We start from the raw sequence: 20283 nt of genomic DNA on the forward strand, positions 1-20283 counted from the left end.
AATGTTTAACTTTCCAAACTGTAATGGCTGAGGTTTTTCTAGCAAATCTCTGGAATTAATCTCAAAATGTTTTTATTTTCTAGCAATTTTTTGACTTTCCAATGTCCATTGTTTACTGCTATAGCCTGAGTGTGTACATTGTTCATAAACCTGAGAAAAATCTTTACACCACAAATAAAAATGGTTGCACAAACCAGCCATAGTGTCTCCTTCACTCAACCCCTCCTGTCAGATCAGAGCTAAGCCTTGTTATTTGGGGTAATCTGTGGGAATGAGTCAGCTTCAGGTTTTGATTTGGTTAACAACACCTTTAGGGAACAGTTATTCATTCAGATTACACGTGAGGATTTCCCTCCCACATATTTACAGAAGCAGCTCTCCCATTATTAGTGTGGATTTCCCCACAGCACAGCAGGAGAAATGTCTGTTTACATCAGGCTTCACCTTCATCATGATCCGCTTCCATTTTCTACTTTTACCAAAATAAAAGGCATTTTAAAGCTGACTGTAAACCGGGAAATGTCCAAATCTAGTAAACTTTGTAAAGGTGTTCAAAGTAAACACCTGGTTTTCTTCGACAGCCTCACCTAGAGGTCAATAATGATAATATTGAACAGGCTCTGATAAATTAGCATTTTCCTGGTGTGCAAATAAAGAAAGATAATTCAGTGTTTTGTGTTTTTATCACCGGCTTAGATAAAAATGTCCTGCTTTGATTAGGATACTATCAGTCAAAAATATTTGAATTACTATTTTCTGTCTTCATATTTCTTTTAATTTTTCTGAGAAATCTTTTTTGGCAGATGTTTAAACAATTCCTAAGTTAACAGTTGAAATTAACGTAGCAATTTCCTGTTTAATGTAATTTCTGACGCATTCGTTTGCTGTTTGGCTAAATGCTAAGGGGCCTTGATACGTGCTGTGCTTTTTGTTACGTATTTCCAAATAAAACAACCGGTTAGCTTCGGACGTGTTAGCATGTTACATCTGTTTGGACTTCTCAACACTGAAATTACGGTCGTGTGTGTGACGGATTTTTAGTCCAATACAGACAAAAAATATTTCTATAGTTCGGATTTTGAGTATCAGCACACAGGCGCTTACCTATTACAGATTATTTGGTTAACAAAAGCCCGATTAAAACACAGCGAGCTAACCGTTAGCTTCATTAGCAGACGTTGCTATCAGGGCTAACGGTTGCTACGTTACACAAATTGACTTGACAGAGAAAATCCTGTATCATATCTCCTCTTTTGGCTTCTTTTAGGCCAAAATATAAAGTAAATGATAAAGTTAACTTTCTTTTTTTTTACTATTTAGTAAAGATTGAATTTATTTTTGTTTAAATAAAAGCTTAAAAGGGTCAAAGAAAAAAAACCAAATGATATTAGAATTTGTTGCTTTTGTTTTGCTTCATGTTCACTGGGATGACCAGGAACAGCAAGCCTGACCTGAGTTGGCCTTTTATGGGGGAAAAATAATATTAAGAGTTATTTAAAGAATAAACTTTGAATATAATCATATTTATTTTTAAACAAACTTTTCACATGTTTGTTTGCTTTAAAGGAACAGTTCTATTTCTGTAGAAAAAAAATTACAAATACAAAATGATAAATTTACATGACTTTGAGCATTAAAGTGCAAAAATCAAAAATAAACCTACACTAATACAGCATGATGCAGTGATATATGGAGTGAGCACATGTTTTGCCTTAAAAACCAAACATTTTACAAAGTTACCTGGGATAAACATGGCTGGTTTCAACAGATTAAACAACTGTAAATACAATAATGAACCAAGTGGATGGAAAATAACATATTTTTATAACAAAATCATCTAAATTTTGGTTGCAGTGTTTCCAGGAGGCCTTATGTGAACTTCTTGATGAAGCGCAGTTTGAGGTATGCGATGGTGAGGAAGCAGATGGTCATGATGCTCAGAGCCAGGTGGTTCTGCCAGAGACCCCAGGTGGAGTGATCAACTCCCTGCTCCTTCAGGTAATCCTCCCCTGACCTGCTCAACACACAACAGACATTACAATCAGTAAGACTGAGCTTTTAGGCATTAAACATTCCAGGTTGATCTGACGTTAAAAGGTAAATATATTCAAATTCATTGTTACTGTAGGTGTGGTGCTGGATCTATGATGCTATGGGCATTTTTCCATTAGAAAGACCCTAAGAATGTAATTAAAGTGCAAAAATCACATATTGAGTAACTTTGTAATACAAGGACACTTTATATAATAGTCAGAATAATAATAAAATATGACCAACAAATTAAAGAAACTATCGTCTGGTTAAGATCAAAGTTAGTGTCAAAAAGGTTGACAAATGAGTAAGGGTGAAACGATTAACTGTGATTAATCAAAGTAGTCGTGATTAATCAGTTTTGAAAATACTCGTCAACTAATTTGGTAATTGATTAATCACTAACTGGGGCATAGAGACTCAAAAAAGTGAATTACACTCAGGTCAGTAATTAAGTCAAAACTGTGCAAAGAATATAAATATATTACATTTAAGATAAAAATAAACTTTGTCCTCAAGTGTCATTGTTTTAGCCTCAGCTGGTTCTAATTCTGTTAAAAACGTACACTTTTCTATCCAATTATTAACTAATTAATTGATTATTTTAAAAAAACATGCCAGAAGTATATTTTTAGCTACAGATGCATCCGTTGCTACAAATGATCAAGCAATCGATGTTATCGCATTTTAGGTAATAAAAAGTTATTTATTATTTGTTTATTTGCATTTTTTATTAGTATTTCTAACATGATATAAAGAAGAAAAATATACCAATTTTTGTATCTGATTAATCAATTGTCAGAATAATCAATAGAATAAATCAATAACTAAAATAATCGTTAGTTGCAGACCTAGAAAAAAGTAAACATTTGGCTGCAGAGATGTTAATGCCGCTCCTAAAAGTTTGTTTTTATGTTTTTCTCGGTGTCTTACTGGGAAAAGTTTCCTGTGAACTGCAGACCGGGGAACTCGTTTGCTTGCAGAGACTAAAAACCAAAAATGAAGAATAATAATTAATAAAAAAAATACTGCATACACGTTAAAAATGTTCAATTCACAATTTAAATTTGAGCTAATATGGATGATTTCTGGTTTGTGTACTTACACTCAGTCCATATCTGGGTATACTGAGGTACTTCAACCAGGCGAGCCAGTTAACGATGGAGTTTACATTCACCAACAGACCTGCAAAGATCTGCACAAATAATTAGATCTTAAATGTTTTTCACCTGTATTATTGAGGATACTTTCAAAATATTACAATACAGCCAGTAAAATGGTAAACGAGATAAAATACTGAGGTTCTAGTTAATGTAAAGTAATATGAAACTTCAAAAACTCTGTCTGTTAACAAAAGCTAGTAAATAAAAACATGTTGACCAAATCACATCACAGTGGCCCAAAGCTAATATAGAAAGTAGAAAAATAAACAAATATTAATGGAAATAGAGAAAATGATACATCAGATCTTTAAAATTCAAGAGGAAAAGGTGATTTTTAGCAGATGACATGATGAATTACAGATTGAAACCACCAAACTAATATTAAACTGTTAACTGATGGATTTACACTTTAATTTTATAATTTACACGTGGATTCTTGATGCTGTGCAATTAAAATACAGATTAACCTTCTTTTTCTTTTGTTCAATCCAAGAAATAATAAACGTGAGAAGAGTTGAGTTTCCTTCAAACATTTTATTACATTATTAGCGACAAAATTCAGCAACTGTTTTAAATCTCTCCTCTGCAAGAACATTTAGTGTATTTTGAGTGTCGGTGAGTGTTTGTTTACCATCATGAAGACGCAGGTGATGGTCATGAAGATGTTGGCGATGGCCACCACCGTCTGGTCGGCTGAGATGGCCATGGCCATGGAGGTGGCGGTGTACGACACCAGAGCCACGCTGAACATGAAGGTGAAGAAAGCCCCCGCTGTCGGCTTCAGGCCTGAAACACACCGACCAGAACAGAACCTGAATCAGTACAAAATGATCAATAACAAATATCTGACAAAATATTTAACCTGAGAACTAAATCTATAAATTTGGTATAACTATGTATTTAGATATAGTTAAACATAGTTAACTATATTTAGTTAACAGTCTAGATATCTAGCTAGCATTCAGACTTAGCTTGTAATGACCTAATATTAAAATGTTAAATATTTAGCCTACTATCTATATATTTAAAGTTAAATATAATTAACTAACTATAGCTAATTATAGCTATAATTAGCTAAACTAAAACACGGTTCTGGTGGGAAGTTAGCAAGATAAACGTAGCCTGTTAACTAACCATTTAGTTAGCAATCTAAATAGTCAGCTAACTAAATGATTAAGCTGAATATTTTGCTCGCTAACTAAATATTTAGTTACCATGCAAAATATTTTTAACATGCAAACTAAATATTTACCAAGGTAAAATCTGTTTGCTAATTAATATTCAGTAGGCAAGCTAAATATTGTTACAAGCCAAATATTTAGCTTACAAACTCAATTTTTAGTTAGCAATTTAAATAGTTAGCAAACTAAGTATAAGATTCACTAATCAAACTTTAAAATTCATAAATGAATTGATAACATGGTGAAAATATGACATTAACTCCCCTTTTCTCTGATACACATTTAGAGATACACATATGTGCTACTACACAGCAGCAGCACATACAGTCATTCATGTTTTACTTTTAACATTTTAAATGTTCCAATTTTTCATTTCCCATGAAGACGCCACAAAGTTCAGTCCGAACACAATCCTTTATTTTAAATTTTACATGCTACGACTTCATAATTACAATAAAAATCAATAATCTCTCTTACAATCACAGTATTTTACCTACCGATCATGTAGTAGGCGACGCAGGTGAAGACGATGGCGGGGATGGTCCTCAGAGTGATGATGTCAGACAGGATCTTAGACAGGAAGTAGACAGAGAGTCTGTAGTAACCGCTGATGTATTCATGTCTGCAGAGAGAGAAATATGATAGCTTTTATCAGTAAACCTCCTCCATAAAGATGAATTATTTTACTCAGTTCTCAATCTAAATGACTTTCAGGATCTAAATATGTGATTTTGTGAGTCAGACCCACATGAAGAGTTTCCTCTCTGTGATGAAGAGTTCAGCGGCCGACAGCGAGCTGAAACACTGATTCACCACGATGAAGAAGAGAACGCCGGTCCTGAAAACACAACACAGAGACGAGACCAAATCAGGAAACAGAATTAAATCAAAACCACAAACCCGACTCTGGATTATAAAAGAGTAAAATGCCTGTTCTGGATCCCGCTGTCATCCAGCTGGACGTTGAAGAAAAGCGCTCCGACAACCAGAGCGAGGAAGAGCGTCACCGCTACCTGAAACGCACAATACAAACTCTGAACATTTCAAATTCAGAAGAACTTTGTTACTCAGAGCTGCATTAAGGAGTAAAACTGGCTTCTAAAACACAGAAACTTCATGCATTTTAAGGTGCAGTACCCTTCTTGTCCAGCAGATGCTGCTACAGAACTTTACAGAAGTTGCTCAACCCATCAGAACCCAGTTTAGTTTAGAGAAGAGGTTGACCTGCGGTTTATTACCTGGGCGATGGAGGTTTGCGGGTTCAGCGCCAGGTTGCGGAACGCTCTCTTGAGAACCCATTTGAACTGGGTCAGGAAGCTGGTGTTGTAGGTGATGGTCCTGAACCGAGAACTCTTGGTTGTTGGCTTTCCCTGAAAAATCCTTTCTAGAAGATATAAGGTAAGAAAATTACGTGAAAACTAACATTTCTCAAGACAAAGTGGCCTCTGTCAATGTTTCTACTAATAAAGACCATCTGGCATCATTAGTAATGATGTCAGTTAATCAATAATCTGCCTTTGTAGGGTCTTTGTCTCTCCAAAGGGTTTTGGGGGTAAATCTAATTTCTCTTGAACCTACCTAGCTCATCTTTTGTCTGTTTGTAGTATTGGCAGTTTCTGTACTCCTCCACCAGGTTGTCCTCGATTCCTTTTCTGGACTTGGACATTGATTCTGCATCTTGTTGAGAGTCTGCAACAAGAAAAACAACTTTTATTGAAACTAACTCAGACTGAGATCAACAGCTAGCCACCGCTTTTTCCTGTACTGAGAAGCAAGAACTTGAAATAAGATGCTTATTTTATTGCCTGTTTACACCAACCCTGTTCACTTTGACTTGACGAAGACCAAAGCATTCCAGATTTATTGTCTTGTTTCTATTGAGTGGTAAGACATGGGTCGGTGCGGTTTAGCACACTCTTTTATGGTCCTCTGTCTCCAGAGGAGTGCTTTAACCACCAGTTGGGCAGATTAAACCCAAATATCTGACATGGCGTCATATTAGTGCAACGACAGACGTGACGACTATTATGTCTTGTCTTTGTCTCAAGCAGTAACATTTTTCTGTGCCCCAGTACCAGTAGCTCCACCCTAACCATACCGAACCGAACCATTGTCCTATGTCCTATTCATCAAGTCCTTAATTTCCTTTGAGGACTCACCCCAGGTGGCACATGTCCAACTCCTGGGACGTACCAGAAAGGGATTCTGATAAGTCCCAATCACACACCACTGTGTTTGTTTAGATTTCAAAGACCATGACCAATCATCCCTCATTAATGTAATCTAACTATATTAGTGGGTTAACCATAATAATCGTGACTTTTTTTCAATAAAAGTAGAGAACAATCATAGTTATTTACTGGATTAAAGCCAAAGCACCTACCTTGTCCTTCCAGGTTGCTGAGGGTGACCGCGGTCGAGTCTCCGTTGATGACGTCCAGGAAGAAGTCAGCAGGGTTGTTATGAGCCTCACAGTGATATCCTGGAAGAAAAACCCCCAAACTGAGCTAAAAAACATCCCTGCTGAATCAAAACAAGTTGAATATTTGATCCACTTTCTTACCAATTTCAGAGAAATACTCCAGCGCTTTCTGTGCCTGGCCGTGGTAAACCTGTATGTTTCAATTTCACCATAAAACAAAGTTATTTGGTTGTTTATTTTCACATTTAGGCCTCCTGGTTGGTCAGTAGATGTTGATTATGAGATATTTTGGTTATGTTGACCTGTTTTCCATTGACAAGCAGCGTGAGGCTGTCGAACAGGCGGTAGATGCTGTACCGCGGTTGATGGATGGACAGGATGATGGTGCGGCCGTGCTTTGCCATCCTACGAAAACAAAATTTTGGAAATAAATTTAAGGCTCAGTTCTAAAACATTTGAGGATTTTCGGATGTCTCTTCTGGTTAAGAAACCCCTTCAAGTCCTCTAGAAAGTGGTTTACTGTTGGGTATCTCTGCTACCTGAGACTGAAAAACAAATGCTGATATAACGGTTTCAGATCCATCAATATTTATAAACGTTGATTAGATTTTTGTTTTAAATATCTGAAACTCTGGTAAACTGGTGACGTGACCTTTGCCGTTTCATCCACAGTTTCCACTTCACGCCGTTGTTTTTTATTTTTTAAATGAGGCACAGCGGGGAAACGTGAAACCTCTGCGCCAGTTACTCAACAGGCTGTTGCTAGGTAACCAAAGTTGGGAGGGCGGGGGGACTTGAAACTGCTTCTTATCCAGCAGGTTGTTGCTAAGCAACCAAAGAGTGAGAGAGTGAGTTGATTCCACCTACATTTAGATCAGAATTCAGCTAAATTATAATACCCGAATCTATTAATACTGATATTGTCTATCACAATATACGTATATTATTGATTTATATTGATCTGTGATAAGTGGAAGAAGATGGATAGTTGGGTGGATTATACGTGACATTTATAAAGGTTCATAAGTACAGTATGTCATAGAGACGTGGAAGGTAGACTTCACTACCGCCTGACGTGAATCATAACCACTTTTAAAGTTTACAATAAACCATTTTACACATTAGTAATTTAACTCACAGCAAAATACAAACAATAAAATTAACAATGCTACTGGACAAATTGTATACAAAGTGTGTATAATACTCAAATGTGATTATAGGAATAATTGATCAGCTTATTGTACATTGAAATAAGACAGACTCACTGATTTTTGTTATTAGAAACATATCAGTCTTAAAATTAACTAGTATTTTATTTAAAAATCTTTCCTTTAGTGTAGGGAATTATAAATACATGACAGGGCAGCACTTGTAGGAAACTTTACGTACTTAAACGAGGTAAATGTATAGATTTTAATCTTTTATGTAAATATAATTTTGTTGGATCCCAGTAAAAATAGATGTAGTTCTACTGCAGCTGAATCAGATCATAATAAGTAAATAAATCAATCAACAATAAAACCCAGTGTGGTCTAACTGGGAGAAAACCAGCGAGATGACTGTGTTGTTCACCTCTTCAGCAGCAGCAGCACAGAGTTGGCGGTGCTGGCGTCGAGCCCCGTGGTGGGTTCATCCAGGAAGAGGACGGGCGGGTCGATGATCAGCTCCATGCCGATGTTCGTCCTCTTCCTCTCCCCGCCAGAGATCCCGCGAATCAGCTGAGTCCCCACCTGAAACGTGGCAGGAAAATATCGTGGGTGATATTTACCACAATCAACCCAATAAACGTCAGATTTCCGTATCATTTGTTACTTTTTCTGTTTTTTCTCATCATGAATACTTTAACTTTTTATACACACACTGAAATGCGACGGCGCACATGCAACAAAAAGCTGCTCGCCAAGGATGACTAACATTGGTTTTAGCTGTAAAGTTGTCAACACACTAAATCTTAAATGTATGTATGATATATAATAGAAAAAGGGACACAGTGCTTTGTTACTAATTGCCAACACTATGACAACTAGATAGCAAAGTCAGGAATTAAGTTAAAAAATAGTGATGGAAACAGAAGTCACCTATGCTAGCTTGACTTTGACAATTTAACATGTAGATGGGCTGTGGAATATTTTTAACAGCTCAGTAAAAAGAAAAAGGATCTAAACACCAACAATTGTGACAGATCATCAGTAGAGCAGGTGTTTAAATAAGCCAATCAACCACCGCTGTGTTAGATTAGCTAATAGCAGCGGTGGCTAATCTATCAAAGCGATCACTTATTAATAATCGCAAAAATAAACATCAAGTCTGAAAACATAAAACTGTAACAGACTGAATGTTCTGTTCTTTGTGTGGGAAATGTTTGCATGCTTTTTGGCGTACCAGATGCTTTTCTGCGTTATTTCTTCTTTGCTACTGAATTAAAATGGATGCTGCCCTCCAGCATTGTGCGCATGATCAAAATTTCCATATGTAAACAATAATGTGCAACATATCAATATTTTTATTCAAAGGGTTGTTCTTCGTCGTCCTCCGGCTCACCTTGGAGTTAGCGACTCGCCCCAGTCCCAGCTCCTGGATCACTTTTTCCACCTTCTGCTCCTTCTCCTTCTGGCTGATGGAGGACGGCAGACGCAGCGCGGCAGAGAAGGCGAAGTTCTGTCTGACCGTCAGGGTTCCCATCACTACGTCGTCCTGCAGACAGGAAGCCGCTGCTTAGAAAAACTCAAACTTACTTCAGCTGCAGCTGGATGCACCTTTATTTCTATCCTTGAATCGAACTTCCTCTACTGCGACTTTGAGTTTCAAAACAGTTTATTTAATGAGATTTGGCCGAAGAAGCCGGTGGTATTGTTGCAGGCGGTCTCTTCCTTCCCTTGCAGGGAACATTCCTGAATAGAAAAACATTTCAAGTTGGCTTCCTGACTGCTTTCACCTACCTGCACCACATATCCAGACAGACATTTGAAGTTGGGAGGCTGCGGAGCGCCGTCGATCAGGACTTCTCCTGAAAGACCGGCAGGGTCTTTTCTGGCTGCCAAAACATCCAGGAACCTGAAGAAAAACCAGCAGCAGTAAATCAGCCTGGGTTTGACTCTAAAGCTACATTCACACCAGTGCTGTTTAGTCCACTTTAATTAAACTCTAGTTCATTTGGGGAGGTGTGAATGTTCAATCGAACTCTGGCGCCACCTACAAACCTCGGTCTGTGTTCGGTTGAGGTGAACTCTGGTGCAGATCGAATGCATATGACACCTAGCAAATCAGAGATTGTTCCACAATGCAGGAGCAGGCATGGGGCCCACAAGCGTAGGGCATTCTGGGTAAATATAACCAAAACAAACACTTTAGCCTAGCGCTAGCAGGAGCAAGGTTTTTTGTTTTTTTAACAAAGACATAAGAGAAATTCTACAACCACAGAAATCTGCCGCTGCTCCATTTTTGTTTACAATTTGGTTGGTTTGGCAATGCAGTGTGAAAGAGAACCACAGCAGCTAAAAATGTAACAAATGTCGCAATTTTGGTCCTTAATCAAACATTTGTTTCATTTCCAGCTGCTCCTTTCAAGGTGCATCGTGTTAAACCAACCAAACCGTTTGAAAAACCTGTTCCCCTCCTCGCCTGTGGGGGCGCTGCACCAAGAACCACAGAAGGAAACGAGATGAAAACCTCTGAAGAAGAACCTGAGCGCAACTTCCTTCGTCACAAAACGTAAACAAAAATCATGTAGCGTCAGATTTCTCTGGTAAAAGACCGTTTCTCCCTCTGGCACTAGACTCTCACATTTGTTTTGGTTGAATTTACCCAGAATGCCCTGCACTGTAGTTCACTTTCTGCTTTCGGAGCGATCTCCGGTCTGCTTGCCGTTCACATATGCATTCGAATCGCATCACTTCAACCGATCCGATACTGAGGTTTGTAGACGGACCAGAGTTCGATTACGCATCCACACCTCCCCAAACGAACCAAACTTTCCAGACAAACGGACTGGAGTTGGATTAAAGCGGATTAAACAGGGCTGGTGTGAAATCAGCCCAGGAATGTGCAAGAATACAAAACATGTGAACCGGTTTATGAATGAGATGTTTTTATTTCCATCTGGTGTTCAGGAAACCAGAAGGAACACGTGGGAAATTTGGGAGCCATTTTCTTTCTCATGCAGTTAATCAGCACTAAGATTAAAAATGGGTCCAGAAAGTAGTTTTGTTCTCACGAACATGACATTATTCCCAACAATAAACACAAAAAATGTGATTAATTATAGAAATAATTCTGGATTTGACCTCATCCTTATTCTGGATCTTTGTTAATAAGTTAAAAAGACAACTGAGGGAAGAACGTTTGAGCTAATTTTTGTCTTAGTTTAAGTAAAAAACATGCAGGAAAGGTAGAAGTTTTATAACAAACATATGCAGAAGACTTACGATGACTTTCCGCTTCCTGTTGCTCCCATGATGGCGTTCAGGCCCGGCTTCATGAGCCCGCTGAGGAGAACCGAACATGAAAGGGACCGGTCATAAAACAGAACCCAGAGCCTCTAACAACACACTTCACACTCGCTTTAATTAGACCACCATTCAAACAGTTAAAATGGTGAAATTATGTGAAAGTACAAATAAATGCTCCTCTGTGTTTTAAAGTTGCCTAACTTTGTATATATCTGAACACCATGCTAAAACAAAATACATAAAGAGGAAGGTTTTATTGTTACTTCAGTGCAACTCTGCAGAAAACAGTCAGCTCCAGTTACCTCATAATCCAATAAAAACTCTCCGCCCTTTGACCACAGAAAACATTTTATAACATTTAAACAGCTGAGATTAAACATACAATGAAATTACAGTTTACGACGAGAAAAATGAGGATGATTAAATCATAAAACCAAAATTCTCAAGGTGGAAAATCGGACTTATTCAGTAATGATTAGTTTAGAAAATGTGTACCACCAGACAGCAGTAAACGGATAAAACACGGGTTTGCATGAGAGCTCAGACTGACCAGCCTTTAACTCTGTCAATGATTAGACAGCAGCTGAACCACTCAGAACCGTCAGAACCTTACATGACAACAAGACCGAAGTTTTCATGACATTAAAATCAGAATTACAGGCTCGGGTGGTTTTCATAACCAGAGCGTTATCAGACAGAAAAATCTTTAACCTTTTGGAGAATTGCTCTGATCTCAATAAAGATAAACACTTAATCCTGGAAGATTATCAGATTATCCATCTCGCTGTAGGTGAGAGGTGATCCGTCAGGTGTGTTCAAGGTTTCCAGAGGTGATTTAATTTAATGAATTAAGTTAAAAAAGGAGGATTTTCTGTAGGATTACAGCACAAAACAGACTAGATTTAAAACTGCAGCAGGGCCGGCCCAAAGAGTTATGGGGCCTTAAGCAGAATGTAATTTACTGAGATTTATCTGTGAACAAACTGAGCTCAAACACAAAGATTAAACACATGGCATCAGATTGTTGCCACGGTGACGCAACAATATGAAGATTATTATTCGCAGTTTTACAAAGTAAACTTGCAAGCTCCTTCAAATCTTAGATTTGAAATAATTTAACATATTTTAATTAATCTACGCCGAAACTGTTGAATTCAAATTTAATAGAATTCTCATTCTTAATAAATAAATGTTAAAATTCTAGATCTGCGTTAAAATATAAACATTTATGGGGGCCCCCACGAAGCCCCCATATTATAAAATATTAATATTTCTCAGATTAATAAAACAAGAAATTGACTTGAGTTGGAAAAAACCTTCTAAAAACCAACTTCTTTCATCCTGACTGTATATTTAAAAAGCCTAAAATAAATTACAATATCTAAGATAATACATAGTGGAAGAAATAACATAATTTAAATAGATCTGATTTGGATAAAATTTACAGAAAATTAGTAAGCAAAAAATAAGACAGATGACTGATTAATTTTTTTCTCTAAATTTGCCTCCATTGTGTTTTTTTTCTCAGGACATTTTCCGATGTTTTGACGACAGTGAAGCTGCAGTTTCAGTTCTGCATCCTGCAGGGTGCGACCTGTGTGACTGCATGCAACAAGGAACTAAAACTGCTTCAGTTTTCTCTCAGCAAAACGAAGAAATGCCGTGTCAGTAACGTGACTCTGCATTTTATGTCAAGATGAAAAACGTTAAGTCATTCGTTCAGAGACTTTCTCATCGAAACCATGATGCTGCAAGTTGGTTTTGGGAACACAGTCACCAGTTAAAACTATTTTCATTTTAGCTTTCAGCAAAAATATGGGATTTTGCTGCTGATTCAATAAATCTTAATGTCCTTTTGGTAGAAAACCCCCCATAATTTTCTAGAAAAACCCATCACTTGTCTTTCTTTTCTGTTAGATTTCAGCCCCAGGGAGCCGCTGATACGACTTTGACGAGAAAAGCCACCAGTAAACTCTTCACATGAACAGCAGTACGGTGAAAGTTAGCGGAGTAAAACCTGCTGGATGTACGCTTCAAACTCTTGTGAGTTTAAATAAAGTTTCAACCCTCCTTCAACTCTGTCAATAATTAAACCAACAGGAATATAGTGAAGATACCAGGCATTGTGAACAGTGTCCTGCATAGAAACACACCCTGACCTTCGACCAAATGCAGTTTTCATAACATCCACACAATGAAGGATAGTTTCTAAGAACAGCATCATGAAAAAGTATTCAGATGCTCCAGAACCAGGGAGCCTTACAGTAAAGTGCAGCGACATATTTATAGTTTTCTCCTCTTACCACAGCAATCACTTATTAATAATAGCAAAATAAACATTAAGGCTAAAACCATACCACTGCATCAGGCTGAATGGTCTGATTTTTGTGTGGGAAATATTTGAGGTTTTGTTTTTTTTTTGTGCCGTTGTTGTCAGTTGCTATGGCAACGAGCCTGCTCGTAGCTTCGCTGATACAGAGAGCGAGAAAGACGTGGTTTTGAGTTGCACTTTAACGGTTTTTTCCTTTGTTGTGGAGCACGAAATTAAAAACATCTAAATGTCAAAGTTTGATTGAGTTAACAGAATTATTCTACGGCGGCAGAGCGGCTACGGATATTAAAGAAAAGTCTTTTTGTCCTCCAGCGTTGTCCGCATGCACAACATTTCCTTATGTAAACAACAACATGCAGGGGGTCTATATTTGTAAATAAGATCATGATTAAGTCAGTGAATCACCAGATTTGAACCGCTAATTTTCTTAATAATTGCCTTTTGTTACACGACAGTGAAATCCTTAAAGCCAACTTGATCCTGTGACTTTAACACCCTGAACTTTCTCATTGTGTCAGGCTATTTAAATAGATCAGCATCCTGCTGTTTGTTGGTTTAAGCTCCAAGGTATTGTGCTATAACAGCCTACAGAACGGACCATGTGTGTGCTGCAGAGGCAGAGCTGAAACTGGAGTCGCTCCACAAAGCAAAGCTTCCTTCCTTTGCCTCCCAACATGTGGTATTTGATCTGGAACCAAAGAACAGGTCTGATCACGTCAAGTTTGCCTCCCAGTTTGGCTCCTGATGGCACGTAGACCAACAAGTTCAGGGTGTTTTGTTTCCTGAGACAGTTTGCATACTTCACCTGGTGGCTGTAATGTTGTTGTGTTCAGGATTTTGCATAGTGAGTGTAGATAGAACTCAGATCTCATGAAACATAACCTCTTATTTCAGCTTTCCTACTTTTAAATCTAAGGATAAGTTTCTATTTAAGACAAAGTGACAGTGTTTTGGACTCACTTCAAGTCAATGAGGATGTCTTTGGTTGTGGCCTTCTTCAGGCAGAAACAGCCTCCTCCCTGCTTCACTTTATAGTGAATATTGTGGAAACTAACGGTGGCACCTTGTTTGTTTGCACCTGCAGACTGAAAAAACTTATTACTTCACCAAAAACCAGTCTCTTCTAAGTTAAAAGCAATGTTGCTAGCATGAAGATCGGCGGTTACCTGGTGCTTGGAGGATTCGTTTCGCCCAAGCTCCATGGCGTCACGGTCACTAGACAGGCTACACCTCCTGTATTCAGAATCCTGAAAAATACATTTGGAATAACGAGTAAATAATTTAACATCCATGTGAATCAAAAAAAAGAACAAAACGCTGCAAAACCTATAATACTGGAAATACAGTGAATTTCAGAAACCAGCTAAAAATTCAAAATTTGGAGAAACATTAACTTAGAACAACATGAAATGTTGGTGAAAGCATCAGTTGCAAAACTTTATAATTTAAAATGTTGAAAATCATGTCACTTACTAACTGCTGTTAGCCACAGCTTCACTAGCTAATAGCAACTTTACTTTAAGAGATGCATTAGCCAAAACTGTAGCTAAAGTAACAGAATATTCTTTCTGACACACGATGTTAGACAAAACTTAGTAAAAATAACAAAAACTGTCAGACCCAGTGTTAGCCCAAACTTTAAAAAACTAATGGAAACAGCCACGTCAATATGTTAGCTGGGGTAAGCTAATGGAAACTGCTCAGCATTAGCCAGAACTTTATAAGCTAACAAAAAGCTAGAGATTAAACTAAGAACTTTTTAAATATATTAACTATGAAAGCTAATGCTAACAGTTTGATTCAATCACATGCCATGCTGATAGAGCTTTACAAGCTAACAGTGTCATTGCTTTATCACAGTGTTATCATCCGATAGCCATAAATATCAAGTTACAGCTTTGTTGTGTGAGATATGCTACATAACAGTTATTTACAAGCTTACCAGAACACTTTTGTTTTATTCCATTAGATACAACGTTAGAACTTTACAATCTTTGTTTTATTATACACACTACACTTTTCCAAAATGTTAATTTGAATACAGGTTTTCTCTAATAGATTTGTTAGCTATAACTTTACAAGGTAAAGCTAACAGTTTTGTTTTGCTACATACAATGCTATTTAAATCTTATCTGATTGTAAAGGCTTTGCTAGGTCAGAAATAATGTTAGCCAAAACTTTAACGGGTTTAAGAAGGTGCCATTGGTTTACTGTGTTTGTTTTCACCTCCAAAAACACTTTGTTAATGCACCCAGGTTAGTAATCTGGTCCATAGCTACATTTACCAAACTTATAATAAAGCTTAGCAACTTACAGAAGCACAAGATAAATCATATTACAGATGTTTGCATTTATCTATCAACATATCTTAATTTTTAACTACGGTGGTGTTTTTTCAGCAGGATCATGCTGGTATGAAAATAGTCTTGAAATTCTATTTCTGTGATGTTTTTGGTAATTATTTTAGGTTGAAACACCAAACCGAAATGGTTAGACTTATTCGCAACAATTGTAGAAGAATGGCAACAAAAAACTATTTGCTGATCCAACATAATCCCATAAGAAAATAAAAATTGCTGCAAAGACAACAATACCCTTCTATCTAAACATGAAACTCATCTTACATTTACAACAGATATTTAGTGAAAAATAAACTGCAGGGAGGATTAATTGATAAATTATAAAAGAATATAGTTAAAATGAGGACATTAGTTAATCATTTTTGGTCTGATTAATTACGTCTGGAATGCAGAAGTGAGCAAAGTACACAAAATTATATTCAAGTAAGAGTAAAACTACTTCAACTGATTTTACTCAAGTAAAATGAAAAAGCAAGAAATTACTCAAGTAAGGATAAAAAGTATTTGGTTAAAAATCCTAATAAAGTACTGAAAAAGTGATCAAATTATCAATCATTTAATATTGAAAAGTCATCAGACGGAAAAAAATATAAAGTTAAATGGAAATGTTAGTATTTTAAGGACCAAAACGAAAAACAAATTGTATAAATAACAAAAAAAAATAATCAGGCAAAAGAAAACAAATTTCCAAATCAGTTTCTTTCAATATAAAACTTATAAAACTTTAACAAAAACTGTTGATGAATTTTGATCAAAACATTTTTGCTCTTCATTCAGTGGGGAAAAAAATCCAGAAATATTACTCAAGAGTAAAAATATTTCATAATTATTTCCAAAAAGTTACTCAAGTAAATGTAACTAGTTACTACCAAATCTGTCATAATGAGAGTTCAGTATTTCTATCTTTGCCAGTTTTTTAAAAAATTCTCTGTTTATATTTATTTACTTTGCATAAAAACTATTTCCCAGAAACTCAGTTATGTAACTTTTAAGCATTGACACACAAATGTAGCTTAACTTTAGTGAAAATACCATCAAAATGTCTTATTATCATCCGCAAACATTGTCTTATTTCTCCTGAACCCAGTTCGCAGATTTCTCTGACAAACTTCCTGAAATTCTGCTGATTTGGTCCAAAGAAACATCAAATCTGTCAAACTCAGAAGCAGCTAATTTAGTTCATTCCTCTTTCCAGCAGCGCAAATCTTCCTTTTTAACGCAGGAAATGAGCTAAACTGAATTAAACATGACGCCAATTTGCATAAAAATGATCAGTATTTAGTCGATGGGAGTGAGAGAAGAGAGCACAGATATTTTTACCTGCTGAAATGAGAAAGTCGCAGAGCAAACAGAGAGCGGAGGACGCTGACCGGCAGGAAGCGGACTGATCGATGTGTGTTTGTCACAGAAGAGGCCGCTTGTTTAAGGTTCAGGCTGCGCATGCGAGGAAGTTTGGCAAGTCTGGTTTTATGACTGAGGCGTGATAAGTAGGGAGAAGGGAAAAACTGAGGATGACTCCGACCCACAGTTATAAAATACAGAGAAAATGCAATAAAGAGGAGCACAGGGGTTCAGGTTTGTAGCTTTATGTCAGAGTTTAGTTTAAAATTTTACAGAGGGAGAAATGATTCGGTGTCCTTTACCAAAGTCAAAAGAGAAATCCTACAACTGCTAACATCGGACTCCAGTATATTTTTATTTACATTTGGTGAAGGAGGAAGTTTCGCTCAGCAGCTGTGGTTACGTCAACGTTTTTGAAGGTTGATGGAAATGGTAAAATTTTAATTCCAAGGTTCCAAGGTAAGTGAAGCCATGTTGGGAACAAGTCAGGGAGCAACTAGAGGGCCGGGCCTGGACAGTAGCAATACCTAATGGCATTGCTTCCGATTGATCAAAATTGATTTTATAACCTGAGAAAGAACCAAACTCATAAACAAGATGGCTAGTATTGAGATGTCAGGTTTTGTTACGAATAACAGAATATCATCTGCGTATAACGCTATTTTATAAACTTTACCGCCAATCATCACGCCATGTACATTTTGTTGTGATTTAATAACCACTGCTAGAGGCTCCAGCACAAGAGCAAATAGGAGCAGGGATAGAGGACAACCCTGTCGAGTTCCAATATGTATTGTAAAGGGTGGAGATAGAACAACATTAGTCATAACACAGGCAGACGGGGAACTGTAAAGTATCTTGATCCATTTCAGAAAATCACCTCCTATCCGAATCTCTCCAAAACATTAAATAAGTACTTCCACTGAATCCTATCAAAAACCTTTTCAGCATCTAAAGATACAGCAAAGGCTCTACAATTCGTTTGGCTCGAGTACTGAATTATGTTAAGTAATCTTCTCATATTTGTGAAGGAGAAACGATTTTGTATGAACCCAGTCTGATCTGGGTTTATTAAGAAAGTCAAAAGCTTCCCCAGCCTCATTGCTAGTTTAGAATCTACCCCGATAGGTCTATATGTCTGATGGTTTATCTTTTTTAAGGATGAGGTTGATGTTCGCCAGGTTAAATGTTTTCACCAAGTCTCCAGCCCAAACGACTGTAGCTGAAATCTTCAGTGACAGACTGAGAAATATCAGCGCGAGTCGCTAGCAAGCAGCTCGCGCTGTTGAGCTGCCTGATTAGCTTGTTTGCTAGTTAGCATATTCTTGGCTCTTCAGTTGGTTTATAGGCGGAAGATTTGGCTGTTTTAGGATTAGGCGTGTTCATATAAATTAAGATGGTTAGTTTATAGAATGAAAAAATAAACCAAATTGGCTCGAGAGAAGTGGGAGCCCAGCGACACGCGTGGGGTCAGGGTAGCTGCATTGTGACCCCCACTCCATGAATTTTGACAAAATGTAATGTTTGTTTCATAATTAATTACTCTATTGTGTTTATGGTTTAAATCTCTCCGAATTGCCTTGTTGCTGAAACATTTTTAGCCTACTTCATGTTGTCAAACAGCTTCAATTTAACCTGTCTAAACGCCTGGCTTATGTGGAAATATAATTAAAGTACTAAAATTCCCCCAAAATATAATTTAAACAGTTAATCCATGATTTAGCATGGGGCTATCTTTGTTTTATTTTAAAAGTTTGCCAAAACCGGAGAAGTTTCTGAGGGGTTGACAGTAACTTTGGCGGCCCGGTGACGGTAACCTGAGCCGGCCGGTGTGAGCCTCACCATGCTGCCTGCTGCGAAGCCCCGCCCTCTGCGCGCCGTCCTCCCTGCTGCTCCTTCCTCTGGGTAATTAAATCATTTCCAGGGAACATCATCCTCCCTGCGGTCCGGCGCACATCCCGGTCATGTCACAAAATAAAAATAACACGCAAAAAAGTAATAATAATTAAGCCACACTCAAGCTAACTGTTTTCTAAACCGGTTTTGATATTTGAATGAAAATTGAGCATAAATGCAGCTTTGGATAGACGGAGCAACGCGCCAGGACGCCGGTGTTGATCTGTTTTAACCCGGAAAGCAGCAGAGGAGGCGGGACTGCAGCAACCCGCAGCTGCCGGTGCCTCCAGGAAGTCAGAGAAATACACACATCCTGTTACACCAACCACATATTACCAACACACACACATGTACATGTTTGTCATGATTTAGATCTTTTTTCTCTATTACTCCGCATCCGGATGCAGCTGAATAAATATATAACTCTAAAAAAAACTTTAAAAAGGAGAATAAATAACCAGCTGAGACGAGCTCTTATGTTTTAAATAATGTTAGTATTAATAATAAGAGTTGAAATTGTTGTGATGTAACTGTTGTCAGGCGCTGCTTTGGCTCCCCCGCTGGTTCAAGTGTGGAATTACAGTCCGGTGTTACATCATGTTGTGTTACCACCGTGTGACCGCAGGAGGCGCTGTTGCATTTTAACACTAAAATTACACTAATGTTATGAATATTACGGTCACAGAATATGATGATATTGCGACCAAACTGTAACTTATAGAAAAACATTAAATACTTGAGCAGTAAAGTGGTAAAAGTTAATATTTTACTAAGTTACACTTTGGTCATAAATATCTGAGCTGTCATATGAGTCAGGTAGCCACTGTTAACATTTACTCAATTATATTTACTTGAGTAACTTTTTAAATGTACTTTTAGGAGTATTTTTATTACACTTTACTTTTTACTTTTACTTCAGTAATTTTATGATGAACTATCTCTACGCTTGCTTGAATAAAATTTCTGGATTTTCTTCCCACTGAATAAAAAACAAATATATTTTAACCAAACATTCACCAGACACAGAAACACACTTGCAGTTTTTGTTAAAGTTTCATAAGTTTTCTATTGAAAGGAATTGAATCGGAAACATTTTATTTTGCCTGATT

General features: G+C 37.2%; 2 protein-coding genes across 6 annotated transcripts in view; both read right to left on the minus strand.

Moving 5' to 3' along the window:
• The window catches only part of LOC114156967 (myelin-oligodendrocyte glycoprotein-like), a 1059483-nt gene that overhangs the window by 804847 nt on the left and 234353 nt on the right, over nt 1-20283 (minus strand). The gene's annotated exons all lie outside the window — the stretch shown is intronic.
• LOC114156887 (ATP-binding cassette sub-family G member 2-like) lies at nt 1553-19423 on the minus strand. 4 transcript variants are annotated; one of them, XM_028037484.1, is made up of 19 exons: nt 19121-19423; nt 14744-14824; nt 14538-14662; nt 11222-11281; nt 9737-9851; nt 9339-9491; nt 8370-8527; nt 7100-7202; nt 6939-6987; nt 6759-6857; nt 5954-6064; nt 5614-5759; nt 5306-5388; nt 5124-5213; nt 4873-4997; nt 3826-3980; nt 3137-3226; nt 2968-3017; nt 1553-2017 (listed from the first exon to the last, which is right to left on the minus strand). In XM_028037484.1, exons 1-19 carry the CDS (start codon nt 19121-19123, stop codon nt 1870-1872), a joined length of 1944 nt encoding a protein of 647 aa, XP_027893285.1. In that variant the 5' UTR covers nt 19124-19423; the 3' UTR covers nt 1553-1869. The 4 variants fall into 4 exon arrangements, with proteins under 4 accessions (XP_027893285.1, XP_027893283.1, XP_027893286.1 ...); XM_028037482.1 differs by having other exon boundaries at nt 1553-2014; nt 2965-3017; XM_028037485.1 differs by lacking the exon at nt 19121-19423 and adding an exon at nt 17258-17382 and having other exon boundaries at nt 1553-2014; nt 2965-3017.

The sequence above is a fragment of the Xiphophorus couchianus genome, chromosome 14 (genome assembly GCF_001444195.1).
Source record: "Xiphophorus couchianus chromosome 14, X_couchianus-1.0, whole genome shotgun sequence".
Lineage (NCBI taxonomy): Eukaryota > Metazoa > Chordata > Actinopteri > Cyprinodontiformes > Poeciliidae > Xiphophorus > Xiphophorus couchianus.

Bases quoted from the DNA above. Each gene is read 5' to 3' on its own strand.
- LOC114156887 (XM_028037484.1), bottom strand. The intron at 6,065-6,758 runs GTAGGTGCTTTG...TTCTTGTTGCAG, and splicing joins CAGCAACCTGGAAGGACAAG to ACTCTCAACAAGATGCAGAA. The intron at 3,981-4,872 runs GTAGGTAAAATA...GGTGTGTTTCAG, and splicing joins CGTCGCCTACTACATGATCG to GCCTGAAGCCGACAGCGGGG.